Source organism: Nipponia nippon, unplaced genomic scaffold (assembly GCF_047370975.1).
Source record: "Nipponia nippon isolate SJK-2023a ecotype South Korea unplaced genomic scaffold, ASM4737097v1 scaffold_5, whole genome shotgun sequence".
Taxonomy (NCBI): Eukaryota; Metazoa; Chordata; class Aves; order Pelecaniformes; family Threskiornithidae; genus Nipponia; species Nipponia nippon.
This window is the reverse complement of record NW_028262369.1, coordinates 10,448,160-10,464,033: the sequence shown is the minus strand read 5'-3', so window position 1 is coordinate 10,464,033 and position 15,874 is coordinate 10,448,160. Positions and strand designations below refer to the sequence as shown.

General features: G+C 41.3%; 1 protein-coding gene across 2 annotated transcripts; it reads left to right on the top strand.

Annotated features, from left to right (window-relative positions):
* The first annotated feature begins 333 nt into the window (after positions 1 to 333).
* On the top strand, positions 334 to 15,863 carry RAC1 (Rac family small GTPase 1). 2 transcript variants are annotated; one of them, XM_087730222.1, is made up of 7 exons: positions 334 to 589; positions 7,459 to 7,530; positions 8,912 to 9,029; positions 11,377 to 11,433; positions 13,107 to 13,169; positions 13,915 to 14,074; positions 14,241 to 15,863. In XM_087730222.1, exons 1-7 carry the CDS (start codon positions 555 to 557, stop codon positions 14,369 to 14,371), a joined length of 636 nt encoding a protein of 211 aa, XP_087586348.1. In that variant the 5' UTR covers positions 334 to 554; the 3' UTR covers positions 14,372 to 15,863. The 2 variants fall into 2 exon arrangements, with proteins under 2 accessions (XP_087586348.1, XP_087586349.1); XM_087730223.1 differs by lacking the exon at positions 11,377 to 11,433 and having other exon boundaries at positions 340 to 589.
* The last annotated feature ends 11 nt before the right edge of the window (positions 15,864 to 15,874 follow it).

Below are 15,874 nucleotides of genomic sequence, written 5' to 3'. Positions count from 1 at the left end.
ACATCACTTTTCAGTAAGGCTCTGACTGATTAAAGGGAAAAAAAAAAAAAAAAAGGATGACCCTGGGGGCTCCCTGGTCCTGGGGCGGAGGGAGCCGGAGGGACGCCCAGGGCCCCCTGACTGCGTTAGTGGCACAAGCATGGCGGCGGCTCCCGCCCGGCGGTAAGCGGTGCCGAGCGCTGCCGATCGCGCCCGAAGCCCTGCCGGCGCGACGGAGACACCCGAGCGGTGCCGAAGCGGCCCGAAGCCCGCTCGGCGCCTCCCGCCGTCCGGCCGAAGCGGCTCCCCGGGAGGGCGGGGTGTCGGCGAGCGGGCCCGGAGGCGGGGCCGCGGGGCCGAGCGCAGCCCGGCCGGATGTGAGTGGAGCGGCCGCTTCCTGTTTCCCCGCAGTCCTCCCTCTCCCCGCCTTGGGTGGTGGCCGCTGCCTCGTCCCCGCTCCCAGGCACAGGGCGGAGGCGGCCGCGACCCGGTGCGGAGACCGCCGCTGGCTGCCTTCTTGCGCGGCCCTCCCCGCCCCGCTCAGCAGCAGGACCCGCCGCCGCGGCGCAGCCCCGATGCAGGCCATCAAGTGTGTGGTGGTGGGCGACGGGTAAGTCTGAGGGGACCCCCCCCCGGCCGGGCCCTCGCCGTGAGGGGACCCCGCCGGCCCCGGGGGGGGAAGGGCGTCCGCCCGCGGGGCGGGGAGCGGCGCGGGCCGCCCGGGCCCCGCCGCAAGTCGTGGGCGCCCCCGCCGCGGGGCCCGGGCGCGGCCCTGCCGGCCCTGAGGGGTGCGGGGGCTCGCCGGGGCCGGGGGTGTGGGCGCCGAGGCGGTGGGCGGGTGGCGGCCGCGGCTTCCTGCTGGTGGCGGGGGAGGGGAGGGAAGCGTGGGGCAAGGCGATGACTGCTGCGAGCAAATGGTGGCCGCCTCGGGAGCGGGAGAGCTGGGTTTCTGCAGGGGTGTTGGTAAGCGGTGGGTGTCTGCGGTGCTGGCCTGCTCCCCGGGCCCTGGGTTGCTGCTGGGGAAGGCGCTCGGGCGGTGGGTGCTGTAGTGGTGGCCGGGTAGTTGATGTTGTGCTGACAGAAGTGGCTTTCGCCCGCCGTGGTACAGGAGGGTGGGCACTTCTGGCAGGGGTGGGCCGCTCCTCCCGGCCCGCCCGGGAGCTCTCTTGTTTCTGGTGTTTCTTCTATCACTAGGCACACCGAAGTAATCAAAGTGTGTCAAAAAAAAGTTACCGTGCTTTTAATGATGTGAGAAATTCAATATTGATTTGAAATTTCTGAAAGTAACAAACTTATTACTGTTTATAGCTTGATTTTTGACATCTGGTTCTTGCAGTAAGGCTAAGTGAAATGTGCTAAGTGAAATCTCTGAGCAGATCATAAACGCTTGTGAGCAGAGACTGTTTTTCTGCATGCGTACATCTAGGCTTGTAAGGTTCCTGTCTAAAGGAGGCTGATAAAGCACTCGAAATACAAATAATTAATGATATACTTGTCTGTAAAGAACTGTTACACCTACAGCATTCTAATATAGTATTAATTGTAAGTGAAACAACTTGAGGATGCTTCTTTAAGTTTAGGTGTTGGATTTCAGTGTGAGGAATGCTGGAATTATGGTAGGGAAAGAGTTTGTGTTTGCTACTTTTGAATATTCTCCATGATGCTATTCCCATCAACTCGGAGGCATTCTTTCTCTTACTGGATGTCAGAGCTCAGGGGAGCATCACTGGCCAGCTGGAAAACAAGAGTTGTCTTATGCAGTTTGAGAGGTTGTTGGTTTGTTGTTTTTATTTTTTTTTTTCCCCTTAGGAGAAACAAAAATCCCAGTGTAGGCTGAGCATAATTGGTATCACAGCAAACTTCTGTAGATGACAGAGGAGTGAAGTGTAGCTAAATGGTCTTGCCACTGTCTCTAATTTCACATGGTGGCTTAATCTTCAGGTTATGTGTGGGTTTTTTTGTTGTTGTTTTGTTTTTTTAAGATGTAGAATCCCTAAAAAGGCAGCTAAGTATGGTTGAAGGATAAACTTACGCTGTATAGCAAATTTGTTTTGACTTGCTGTGTAAGATTTTTGAGCAATATGAACATGAAAGTGGTATCTTGACAAATGAAACCTTTTCCTAGTGATGTAATTCTTTGATGCTAGACAGGATAACTGTGGACTTTTCTTTTGGTTATATTGATTTTAAAACCAACAAACTTGCTTTTCTGTTATATCAGGTTTTTTAATTCAACTGAACTGTGTTGTCTGTGAAATGCTGTAAATGATGCATCGCACTTAAGTTTGGGTGGGGAAAAAAGTTCAGTCTTCTTCCTCCACTAGATTTGAGAACTCAGCGCAGACAAACTGTATAACGTTCAGTAATTCACTCAACAATACAGTTCTTTTTGTCATTTGCCCTGTAACCATCCCACTTCTGAACATATTTATTGCGACATATCTGTCTTGGAAATGGAAGTGGTGTAATTCTACCTGAGTTTTGTACGTATGTGTGGACCAAATACAGTAGTTCAATTTGTTTTCCTTCCTCCTTAGTTAGAAACAAATCTCTCTTAAGGTTGCATTCAGGTACTATTGCTCATTTTTGGTAGCTTTGTATCATTCTCCATTCAGTGTTTTTAAAAAAACATTTGACTCTGTTTCTCTGTGCTGCTGCTGCTTCAAAAGTTCAAGCATTACAGGTATTCTAGGAAATGTGTAATGTTTGGCTTAGATAAGGCTAAAGCTTTAGTGTTTCTGTAAAACAATGCAAGTTAAAGATTTGTTTATGTAATATAAAACTTAGGTATTGTTTTATGTACCCTCCGCAAAGATCTACTAGGAACAAAATAAACAAAGCTGTAGAAGTACGTGTGTGATTATTATTTTTTTAATTTGTAAATGAGTAGGCTGTTTCTCATATGTAACTCATGTTTATTCTTAGAGCTTTGACTAGTATCTGTTTAGACAACTAATTTAACTAGAAAAACATGGCATGTATGCTAGTTGTGCTATCATATTTTGCCCTTGGTTTTTTTCCTTCACTGTGAGGATTGTTTGGGGAAAAATAAATGGCAACTGTTGCTTTGTGTTCGTGGTGATATAGAGCAGTAGGAATGTGCAAGACAGATGAAGAGCCCTCCACTTGAGAACTGCAGGAATTGCTGTTGATTGACACTTGAGAAAAAGCATTGGTGTAAGTTATTTTTAGCAGCTTTTGTTTTCACTTTAAAAAGGCAGCTGTTAAGTGGTATGAAATCTCCAGTGATGTCGTGTAATGTTAGGGGAAGTTCTGCATTTTGGAGAAATGATTACTAGATGCCACAGAAATGGTCAAACTTTATGCTCTTTTGTAAGCATTTTTTAATCGCAGAAATAGTGTAGGAACAAGAGCAGTGAATTAAGAGTCCCTCTCTGGAATTCTGCTTAATTTGAGACCTTGCCTGCTAAAGCCGTGCTGTATTTGATTTGATAGCTTATCGAGAAGGCAGGGAGGGGTAGGGTAATTGGCTTCTTACTGAGCGTAGTGCAGTGTTTGTGTAAGATGCTGAACACCTCAAGCCTCTCCAGTGCAATCTGTAGAGAGTGCAGTGACTTGAAACTGAGTAATGTGTTACTGAACTTTTAAAGTTTAAAAAATGTAGTAGTATTGTAGGTACTGAAGAGCATATTTGGGAGAGGGTGTGTCACAGTGAGTAAAACAGCTTATCTGGCAGAGCCGTGTGTAACTAAACCTACTATAGCAAAAATACTGAACTTCTGGTCTGAGAATGGTACTAGAGAAGTCTCAGCTACTGTTTAACATTTAAGTGAAGACCTGGGCTGTTGCACATCATGTCTGCTAGGGAGGTTGTTCTTGTGGATCAGAGAAAGAAAGGACATAAACAAAGCTTTTTATGAAGGCTGCCACCTGTTTGTAGGTATCAGCATTTCTGGAATTAAACCAGCAAGTACTCAGCTGGTCTCCATTTCCATGGCTGCAAATGGGAACTCGATTCTCACAATTTGTTTTTAGTTGTTGGAAAGCAGGAGACTGTCAACCATCTGTGCAGCTCTGGTGCCTTTAGAGTGGAAGAAATGCTGGTGCAGATCCTCTAACGGCATTTTCAGTGCACGTCACATACCATGGCTCCAAGCACCTCTAACACAGTGGGAAAACTTCATAGAACTTGTTAGTGTAAATAAGGCCAGGAAAGAAATGACATGTTTTCTTTTCAGGAATTGGTACATACATGGTTATATAAATACATTGATTTCTGGATGGTATCCAGAAGCAATAAGGGACTCAGTGCTGTCTTTTGTAAATCTTTCACTTGTTGTTCAGTGGTTAAAGCGCTGGATTTCTGTAGGCCATATTTTTAATTACAGTCAAATGTTACTAGTTTCATTTATGTAATAGTGGGTGGACAGAGCTATGATTAAGTAGTTGCTAGAAATCTTGTTATGACTAATCTTGGTTTGGTGTTATTTTAATTTCTTAGTCTCAGCCTTTATGTACAAGGATTTATATTTTGCCAAACAGTTGGAATTCTCTTTAGGGGAGTTCCTTTAATACAGAAGTTAGAAGTCTAAAAAAGTTGATAAAGTACTTCTCCAATGTACTTCATAAATAAAGGTAGGCATTAGTGTTTATTTTTAAGGCTGGCGGCCATAATGATCTGATTCGTAGGGCAGTGAGCCAAAAGGCAAGGAAAGCAGGAAACCTAGATGGAGCAAGTCTGAAACAGGGTTGTTGAACGTGTTTTTTCTTGTTTAAATGACTCTGGCTGATTGGTGCTGCAGAAATGCACTACGGGCATTTCTAAGCTTGGAATGAAATCTCTCACCGCCTCCTTCCTGCGCTGTTTTGATTAGCCAGAGCAGACTCACCAGTTTCAGTGCAAGGTGAACAAAGGAGCCTGAGTGCAGAGAAAAGTTCTTGATCCACTGCTGAAAATGTTGAGTTCAACATTAATTTGTTGGAAGCCTAAATTACATGTAATGAACTTACTGGAAGATGAAGCGTCAGACCAAACAGGTTCTAGAAGCGTGAGAACACGTAGCCTCTGCGCCTCAAGAAGTTTCCCAAAGAAGCTGGCTTTTGGTCCTCTTGGTATTTTGAAGGTTTTCACATTTGTCCTTTCTAAGCTGGACCAGCATAGTCTGCTTCATAGTGTTCTAAGTGCAATTCAGCAGTGTATTCTAATTGATCTAACTCACAGTGCCCCGAGCTCAAATAGCAAGTGGTCCTTATGGGGGAGGTGGAGTGAATAGCTTTCTTCAACTCCTTGTTCTGGCTTGTTACAGAGTCAATGAGTGCTAGTGCAAGAGATGAGATGGGATCTCCTCTTCTGACAGCTGTTAAATTAGCTTAGCTCTGTTGTCATACTGCTCCCCAATTCTTTCCCACAGAAGTTTTTGGATGGTAAATCCCTCCTGCTTTTGAGCAGAAATGTATCTCAAGCCTGTTACTACAGGAGAATGTTCAGGGATTGTACTTATCAAGAATAAAATTAAATGTCCCCTTTTTTGTTGTTGTTATAGCTTGGTAAAAGAGAGTGCATGCTGAAAGAAAAAAAAAAATCTCGGACTGTTCAAGGAGCTGGCATCTTGTTTCCTTAGAAGCAGGTGTGAAAAGTAGTGTGGAAAACTGCATGGTATGATCAGAGAGAGTTGCAGCAGATGGGATGTTCTGCCAGGTGTCACTCAGAAACATGAAATTACAATTAAAAAATGGGCATGTAGGGTAAAATCCTAGATAATTTTGCACACTGAAGCAACTCTCTCATAGCTCAAGCATTTAAGGTAGTGTTGTCAGATGCTGCTATCAAATAACCTCTTGGGCTAATGTGGTATGGAACTGCTTAAAGTTTAATGGAGAGACTTGCTACAGATTGAGCTACAACATACACAGTAACTTATGGTTGTGACAAAGCTCAAATTTACTTAACCTGCCTTAAATTGTGAGTCACCAGGTAAGGCTGGTTGGTTAACGTTGAGTGTCAAATCATTTTAAATAATGTTTTGAAGATGGTCTTTGGTAAGTGAAGGGACAGTCCACGTGCTTCCAAACCAAGAGAAGAAATTGCAATGATTTAAGTGGAAGATACATAGTAAAATTCAGATATTAATGCCTCAGAATGTTTGCAGCTGGAGAGCTAGTAAGCCCTTGACTAAAGCTTGTTTCTGTGAGTTATTTTTTTTTCTTCTGCAGAAGCTAAAGGATAATAGGATATTTTTAGCAATAGCATTTTGTTCTTGGGTTGTTTTTTAAATACTAACTGTAGTCCTAGACTTTTGTCTTTCACTTTCCTTCGTGAAAAATTTAGTTCAGGAGGGTCATGAGTCAAAACTAATACTAATGGCAAGTTTATACGCATAAGTACAGTAAGGTTTCAAAGTTACTGCTGACTTGCTTTGAGCAAATCATTTCAGTGATAAAACATCGGCAAGACAGCACAGTTTTCCTTGCATGGGAGTTTGTCTGTTTGAGAAGAGTCATCGGGAAGACTGTTAGACTGCCTGGGCATTATCGCCTTTGAGAAACTAGTTGCACACTCACCTTCTGGAATCTCTCACACTGTTAAAGGATTATGTGCTGCGAGTGAGAAGCCAGCATGGGAGCCACTCTGCAGTCCCAGAAACGCTCTTTGCAGCGTCTATTTAAATTGGACCATATTTCTTTTTTAAAAGTTTTCCAACCCTTTAATTGAAACTGTAACAAAAATTCAATGGTGTCGTTAACCTAATGTTTGACTCTAGATAAGATGTGGGGAGGAGGGTGGAAAGGGAAGGAACTGGCTGCCAGAGTTTTGAAGGAAACCCAGAACAGAACCTCGTCCTGCTCCCATTTGAGGCTGTTCAGAATTGGATCTGTGGGGAAAGGTTCGGTGTTCCAGGTTCTCCAATATCAGAATGTAATTTATCTATAAATCAGTTTGTGAAATGTTTGAATAGTTGACAAATGCATGCAGGGAGTTGTTTTGCAATAGCAATAAATATTGTGAGGATTATCATTTGTATATTTTTCTCAGAGACTCAAAAGTAATGATGTGTTGAACAATTATACTTTTCTAGCTTTTTCAAACTTTACGTATGTGAAAGTATACAATTTTCTAGAAAAGATAACAGTTTTGGAATTGTGTAAAGGGTGTCTGGAAATACTTCTCAGGGGTTTTTAATTTCAGGGAGTTGGAGTAAGGCAGTCTTCATGAGTATTCAGTCAGGTGACTAGCAGATGGTAGTAGTCTTATTAATACTTGTGGTTTTTTTTTCTCTAAAGATTAACAAAATTTGGTAATTTACCACTTCACAAAATGGATGTTTATATTAGGTGTGTTTTCATTACCAGTCATCTTAGGGCTACAGTCTATTAGCTGTTTTCTTGCACAATAGTGACTACTGACACTCCATTGTTCCTTAGATGACTGCATGTAATCAGTCTTCTTCCCTAAAAGGAATATTATTTCTCATTATTCAAGATTAATGTGTTTTACATGTGAACTTTCTCTTTTTACAGTGCCGTAGGTAAAACATGCCTACTCATCAGTTACACAACCAATGCATTTCCTGGAGAATATATACCCACTGTGTAAGTACTTATAAAATCCTAAGAACTCATTTATGTCAACTTCTCTGTGCTTACCGCCATTCCAGATTCCTTATTTGAATTGTTTGAATTGGCTGCAAGCACCCTTCAGTTTCATCTTAGATGTTTAACTGAGTACCTAGGTGTGTGTAAGGAGGAGCTCGCTGGGCTTTTACTGCTCGGCACAGTCGTACCAGTGCTTGTTCGTGCTCCATCAGTTTTGCACCTCTCTGCCCTCTAGGCCCAGCTTATTCAGGACTAACGTTTACTAACATTTTATCAGATGCTGTTCTCTTTTAAAACAATATGCTATTTCTGTCTTTAATATCATTCATGATAAGCAGTCCCAAGGCTGAACAGCTTGTAAAACATCATATTGTGGTCAGAAATAGTTGGTTTAGATGACTAGAGATTTTTTTCATTTGTTCTTTCTGCTTTTTGTGCTACTGCCAATCCTGTGCTAAGCCAGCCACAGCTCTATAGTTCATCAGGCGAGATTGTGGGGACTCATTTGTTTTGGTGCTTCCCATTTTCTTGCATGTAAGGATTTGTCAGTATCAGTATTAGTGTAGTTCTCTTTTTGAGGGCCTGTTGGGGGGAGCCGTTTTATACACGAGCAGCTTTGCCCTTTTCGGATGCCTCTATATTTATCTGGCTGTCTTGCTCTAAGCATTGATGAGTTTTTCAGCTAACAAAATACATTCTAATGAGATTTACAGATGACTTTAGTTACCCTTCCAAGACCTTGTTGTCTTAATTACTCCTGTTTCCTTTTTTTGGTCTTAAATTCAGATTTTTGCATTACAATATGCTTGTGTTCCCAGTGAACTTAGTTTAGCCTTAACAAGTCATTAAAACCTTTGTGCCTACAGTAGTGATGAAAATTATGCCTCTACTGGCCCCTAGTTATTAACTTTGATATTTCATGGGAGGGGTTTTTGATTAGCAGGATTAATAACTTGGTTTTTTTTATCTTAGCTACTGTTGTCATTAAGGATTCCTTGGTTGTTGCTCATTCTATTCTAAATCTTATAAAATGAGACAGATTAACTTGCCAAATGTCCCACTAAGACTGGAAAGTGCTTGCTTAGTGCATCACCTGCTTTCCTCTACTTACTGAGATTAACACTTCCTTTGGAAGAGCAATGAAAAAGATGACTTGTATTCAGACTGGACCAAGTCTGTTGTGTGTATTTTTTTCCTTCCATTACCCAATACCAGGTTCAGTATTTAAAGAACAACTTTATTGTTTCTGGGGAGCAGAAGGATGCAATAAAAATGTTTCCTTTTGTAGCGTTCCCAATTAGGACTCTGTAGGAAAAAGTCCTTGGGTGCCCTATTTTACTGCAAGCTAATGCAGCTAACTCTTTCTTTATTTTTTTAGTTTTGACAACTACTCTGCTAATGTAATGGTTGATGGAAAACCGGTCAATCTGGGTTTGTGGGATACAGCTGGTCAAGAGGACTATGACAGACTACGTCCACTCTCCTATCCGCAAACAGTAAGAACTACAGTGTGAAACTAGAAAGAATCTGTACAGCTTTGTACAACATAAAGATGTTTTCTTTTTGAACATAAGGCCAATGTTGTCACATGTGGAGTTGTATTTCTTAGTAACAGTGACTTGTTGCAAGCTACCTTCCTTCATCCTACATGCTGTAGCTGTAATATTATAATCTTTGTGTGAACAAACGTTAAAATTTGCATGCTTATGTATTTGCGTGTGCTGATACTTGTTGGCTTTTGTATAGTTGCAGCCTCAGAATCAGCTAGAATGCTTGATTTAAAACAAGGGGGGCGGGAAAACCAACCCAAAACAAAATCAAAAACCCCTTGGTGAATAGTCCCATCAGCCACTCCATTCATTTTAAGGTTAGCATGCCTGCCAAAAGCAGGGGTTGTTTTTGTTTTTAGGCGTGATGTTTGGCTGCAACCTGACACTGGCACTGCTAAGCACTTGATATTGTTTAGTCTCTGTGAAGATGCTCTAAATGTGAAAGAGGCAGTACTGAAGGAAGATATTATTGGTATTGACAGAGGGTGGGTCGGAGCTTTTGAATATAAAGCCCGTGGCTATTTTATCGCTTACTGTAGTTTGTGCTATAACATCAATACAAATGTGCTTCTGTCTTCCACGCTTGCAACTGGTGAAGTCCTGTCTGCAGGCTGCATCTTTCCTTGCATAAGGAAAATGCCGAAGTAATCTGCTCTTTTCTTTCCAGTGCGTCTTCAGCTACAGTTAATCTTTGTAGACACTGGTTTTGTAGTCTCTTTAGAGCAGTTACTTTTATCTGGTGGAGCTGTGCTATAAGTAAAGCAAGCTGGTAATTTGCAGAGGTTTTTTGGCATTGATTACTGTTGTTGTTAACTGTCAAATACATATATTCAATGCTAATAATGTAACATGCAAAATTGTTCCAATTATTCTACAGCGTAACTGCTCTCTTGAGTAATGTGAATCTTATTTAATGAAGTCTGGTGCTTTTTTAAGTAAACTGTCCTAATTCACCGTTTTCCTTAATTCACTGCTCACTAACTCTTTCAGTTAGACTTGCCCATCAGTTACGATACCCAAGATGGATATGAACTTGCCAATTGTAGGCAGCTCTAATAGAAATGCCAGAAATATCTGCCTTTTCTAGGAAGAGAAGCAATGGAAAGCTGTTTTTCACTAATATTTAGATATTTATAGGATGCTTAGGAGACCTTAAGCTTTGCTTAACATGGTAAAAAATATTTTCAAAAAAAAGTATCTCTGAGTAGAAAAAGATAAGTTGAAAGATCACTCAATAGTATGAGAAAGCAGAGTTGTAAGGGAGAACATTGTTCCTCCCCTATGACAAAGGGACAGAATGCATGTGCATGTCTTCAGCCGGCTAAAATAACTGTGGCTTTCTGATAGACTGCAAAAGAATTCCACGTCAATCTAAGCATACTTTCGGTAAAAAAATCTTTTCTGTACAAGCATGTATAACTGCTAAGCAAAGGTTTGAAGTACTTGGAGTTATTCAGGTTGTTTTTTACAGCTGAAAATGAAACAGAGTGGTAAGTCTTGAACTTCTTATGAAGCAGTCTTCAGATTTTAGACTTGTGCAATAGGTAAGATTCATCATCACTTAAGGGACAAAAACCCCTCAAAACTAACAAAAAGCAGAGGAAGAGAACAGTGAAGCTGATGAAGACTGACTTGTTTTTTTAGGATCTGCATTCAGCCTCCCCCTTCCTTCGCTGTGCTATTTAAAACTCACCCCTCACATGTTCTTGTGGCCCTCTGTTTCCCTACATGTGCACCTGAACTACATCCTGGGCAAGGCGAAAGCAGGTATTGCTGATTACGTGGCCAATAAGTGTATCTCGATTAGCCACCCAGCAGCTCAGTAAGGACTTTGCCACAGTGGAGGCATAAATTTATATCTTTTTCCTTGTATTCATCTTTTTATTTTGTTCCTTAAAATATACAGGAATTTTAATACCTTCTCCTGAATGTATTTGAAATCTACCAGTATTTCAAAATATTTGGGGAAGGAAGAAGTTGGGACAGAAAAGGTGGTTAACTTTGTTTCCTCAGGAGACCAAACCAAAAAGAAAACGAAGTTAGGAGGATGCTTTTCATGAGAGGTTTGCTCTTGCAAGTCTCCTCTGACACCGCAGACAGATGTTTACAGGTTTATGGGGAAGTCTGGTGGTCTGTTCTGGATGCAGGTAGTTGGTTGTGCTGATTTACAGGGCAGCATCTCTCTTAAGAAGAAAAGCCATGCTGTGAATATTTGTGAGCGCAAATCGCTGACCAAGAGAACGTTTTCCCTTAAATCCATTTTAGGAGTAACTTTATCTCCTACTGTTATTAGGTTGGAGGAACCAATGGTAAGAATATATCTTCCAGTCTGACAGATCAACCTATTGCCGTATGTAAAACTTTAAATAAACTTCAGTTCCAAGTTCTGTCATCTTGTCTTGCTTACAATAGTGATAAATTGGCCCCTATTTTTTAAACGACTACTTTTCTTGGAACTATGGAATTGCTAGATCTGAGAACTGTTACCAAATCTCTTTGAGTTGCTAAGACTAAACCTCTTCTTGCAAATAAATAGCTTTTCCTCCTATTTATTAAGATTGGTAGTGTGCAAGACACCTAAAATCTTCAAATAATTCCTCATGGTTACACCAAATTTTTTGATCTCTGGAGCTAGTAAAGGAGAGAGTCTGTGTAATGTGCAGAACTTCAGTCACCACAAACCTGCAGAATTGGAAAACAGAAGTAGTGGCCATAGTATCACATTATTTGATGTTGTTTCTTTCTTCTTCTGGGACGCTGCTATGGAGACTTGTTGGGGTGATGCATGAACAACGGGGTTGCAAGTGCTTAGCAGTGCAGATATCAGATGCTGACCTAACAAAATGCCTTGAAATGCAGCACAATCAACTAACATTCTGAAACGCCTGATTCTCTAACCCATTTGATACCGGAATAAGTATGGATGCACAGGTAGGTTGGGGAAGGTCGGGTTTGTTTGAGAGATGCTTATTGAGTTTTGGGTCATACAGCAAGATTACAGCCTTCATCTGGATAGACAGTGACAATTCATTTTGTGGTTATTCTGAGTGCTTGTAGACTACAGTGTGTCATGTATGAAGCTCATTGGGTTTTTGAAGTGTATACTGTACGGCAGTTAGTGTAAGCATTTGCTCTAAAATGTTTTTACCCGCTCTTACTTACAGTCTTTCTTTTGCCTTCAATTGAAAAGCAAGATGTGCAAGATCCCTGAAAACACCCACTTTTCTCTCTGCTTTTTCATAATTTAGAAAGGGAAGGAGGGACCTTCGAGGTTTTTAATACCCTTCTTAATCCTAATTTGGTTACAGAGAAATTCTGAAATCTTTTTATACTGACATTCAGTGGAAGTGACAGTTCTACAAGATTGTTCTGACTTGGGCATGGAAGTAATAATCGTAGAAATTATCTTTTTTTTTAATTCCATACTGTATACTTTGCCTTTGCAATTTAAGACTACTTTAGAGTAGTATATTAATAGTGTATTCGTATTTTAAAAAATCAGTGCTAATGGTTGCATCCTGTGCTGATGAGTTACGTTTCTTTCAAGGCTTAAATCACTTAGAAGTCTGCAAAGAGCATCCCACCCCAGTTCAGAAGCCAGTCTAACGACTCTTCATTGCTTCCTGTGTTCCTCAAGGATCTGAAGCGTGGTGGTTGTTTTTTGTTTTGTTTTTCTGAATGTCAGTGAGGGAGAAGAAATGATATTTGGGGAAAAAAGCTTGCAATGCAACAGTATTAGCGTTTTAGTTGCTGGCTACTGCAATAGCTGATTATAAACTTGATTACAATCCATTTGTTGTTGGTTCGCCCGCTTTGTGTCTGCTTGTAGCTGCCTGGGAATGGATTTCCCACTGGGAAGGCTACCTCCGATTGTCACGTGCAACTGTGTCGTCGACGTTGCCTTTTGCAAGTGTGATACAGATGACATTGTGATACAGATGCTGGAGATATTGACCTTTTCATGGTGATGAGATTTTGTAATGGCTGCTCTGCTGGGCTAACTTCTGTCAACTTGTTTTGTAGGATGTCTTCTTAATCTGCTTTTCCCTTGTGAGTCCCGCTTCCTTTGAAAATGTTCGTGCTAAGGTAAGTACGAGCTGGTATCATTCTATTTCTCAGGGTTCAACGCAGTGCTCGCTTTACAGCAGTGTCTGGAAAATATTAGGTGATTTTTTTTTTTTCTTTTTTTGGCAGGCCATGTGAAATGTAGTTTGGAAAGGCAGAAATCCATTTGCCTAACTGCTAAGTCATGGAAGTTCAGGACATGTGAAACACTCAAGTGTGAATCGTTCCTTGATTCATTGATAGGATAACAGTAGTTTAAGAGTTTTCAGCCAACAAGGTGCTAAGATCACAAACAGGAACTTTCCTCTTAATGCAATTTAAAGAAAAATATTAAACAAATGCATGTAAAAATTAGGTTGGTACCACTTGTTTCTTGACTCAGCCAGCATTCTAGCATGTGCTCTGCTACTGTTGCAGTCTTTCACATCCTTGGACAACTCATTGCGGAGACTGCACAAATGAGAGGTGGTTTCCATGGGTGGGAGAAGTGATCAGGGGTTTTCTGATGTGTGGAGAAAATACAGCCCTTGGTAGGATAAATTTTTGAAGTATATGGAGATACCTGTTGGCTTCATTAAAAATGTTTTGCAATTGTATGCTCTTTTTTAATACTGCCTTAACGGGGTCTTACGTTCTCCCCTTACTCTTTGACTCTTGAAAGTGTCACGAAGGACGCGGAGCCTTTCAGTCGTAACGTTCGAGAGCCCTCACGGAAATCTGCCCCCCCCCCCCCCCCCCCAACGTACGCTTTTTTTTTTTTTTGCAGTGGTATCCTGAGGTGCGGCACCATTGCCCCAACACCCCCATCATTTTAGTGGGTACCAAACTGGATCTCCGGGATGATAAGGACACTATTGAAAAACTGAAGGAGAAGAAGCTGACTCCTATCACCTACCCACAGGGCCTTGCCATGGCAAAAGAGATTGGTAGGGTGGCAACGGGGTTCTTGGTGACTTGGATCTACATTTTGCTCGTGGCAGATGATGTACCTTAATTAAAATGCATGCTTGGCTTTTGCTGTGGGGTTGGCTAGGAGCGGTGCTGCTGTAATTGTGGAAGACTGCTTTGTAATTGCCTTTTTGCTTTCCGCAGGTGCAGTGAAATACCTAGAATGCTCAGCACTTACGCAGCGAGGCCTCAAGACAGTGTTTGATGAAGCTATCCGAGCGGTTCTGTGCCCCCCTCCTGTAAAGAAGAGGAAGAGAAAATGTCTGCTGCTGTAAACGTTACCCTCCCCCACCCCACTCCAAACCCTGTGCTTTGCTCAGAACAATGGAGCATTCACACTCAATGCCAAGTTTTTCTGTTATAAATTAGTTCTCTTCCATAAATTCTTGAACCAATCAACGATTTCATGGTTTCATTTGTTTAAAGTATGAAAGTTACCTTGCATTCTTCTAAAAGCAAACCCCGGAAAAAGATAAACCTATGTAAAGCCTTATTTTTAAAATCTTATTCTTGCTCAATTAAGTGTTGCCAAACTATCTGCTGAACTAAGTTGCATTGTGCTACGAACACTAAGCACTAAACTGTTTTTTAAAGATTCTTCTTGAAGATTACTCTAATTTCTGTTAGGAAATGCAAAAACACTTTCTAGTTTTTCACAGTAAGTAACAGTACCGTATAATTAGCAAAACACTGCACTCTAATGTGGTTTATTATTAAATGTTTTCTCAACCCCCAGTCATTGCATAGCGTTGTATAGCGAACCGAAATCTTGGACAATGACTGACACCCTTGAGTCACAGTGTAAAATGCTTTATCGTTGGTAAGGGCTTGGTTGCAATCTAGTTCTTGCTGCTGTGATTTAAAAAATAAATAAATACCTATTCTTACTGAAGTGTATCTAGTCCTTTTGACAGCATTGTATTGTGATGGAGAAAAGAAATATTGGGTCGGATCAAACGATAGTGCCAGACAGTATTTTGACGCTGTACAGATGACTTACACTACACTGCCAGGGTAGCTGAAACTGAATTGACTTGTAGTGCAGGCTGAAATCGGCGACCGTTTTCCCAGAGGTGCTGTAGTGGAAGAGAGGTTGGTCTTCATAGGTAAATTCCTTTGAATTTCAAGTAGGGCATTCGTTTAGGTACAATTCTGAACCAGTCATTCCCACAGCTGTTGTGTAGTAAATGCTTTTCTTGTAGAATCTCTTCTTACTGAGCAATATAACTTGTATTTTAAAACCTTTCTGATGATTGATAGAAATTTGCTTTCTTTTTAGCGTAGAATGTTCGAGCATATCTTCCTTATCTTTCTGTTATTTCTGACCCAGTAAGTTATGCTTTCTGAGGAGCTTTTAGTCTATTAACTAGGTGTAAAAATCATGTGAAGCAGCTTTACACATTTTAGTAATTTTTGTATTTTAAACCTCTACAAACTATGAACCTTCTCAAATATCACTCTTTGCCAGATACCCTCACCACTGTACCATTACTAATGCAGACAAGTGTTCTTTATGTCACTACATGTACGTGTGCAGCGTAGAGTGAGTAACGGTAACTTGGGTCTGTGAGGTTCTGTAAATTAGTGCTCATGTTCTGTACGCCCTAAACTGGCAGGAATACAATGTTGAACTACACCCTTTCAACCACTAAAGCAAAATTTAAAAATAAAAGTTGCAAAATTGTGAAGTTTTTACATTGATCTTTTGCTAATGCAATTAGCAGTATGTTTTGCATGTATGACTTAATAATAAATCCTTGAATCAGACCTGTAGTAAT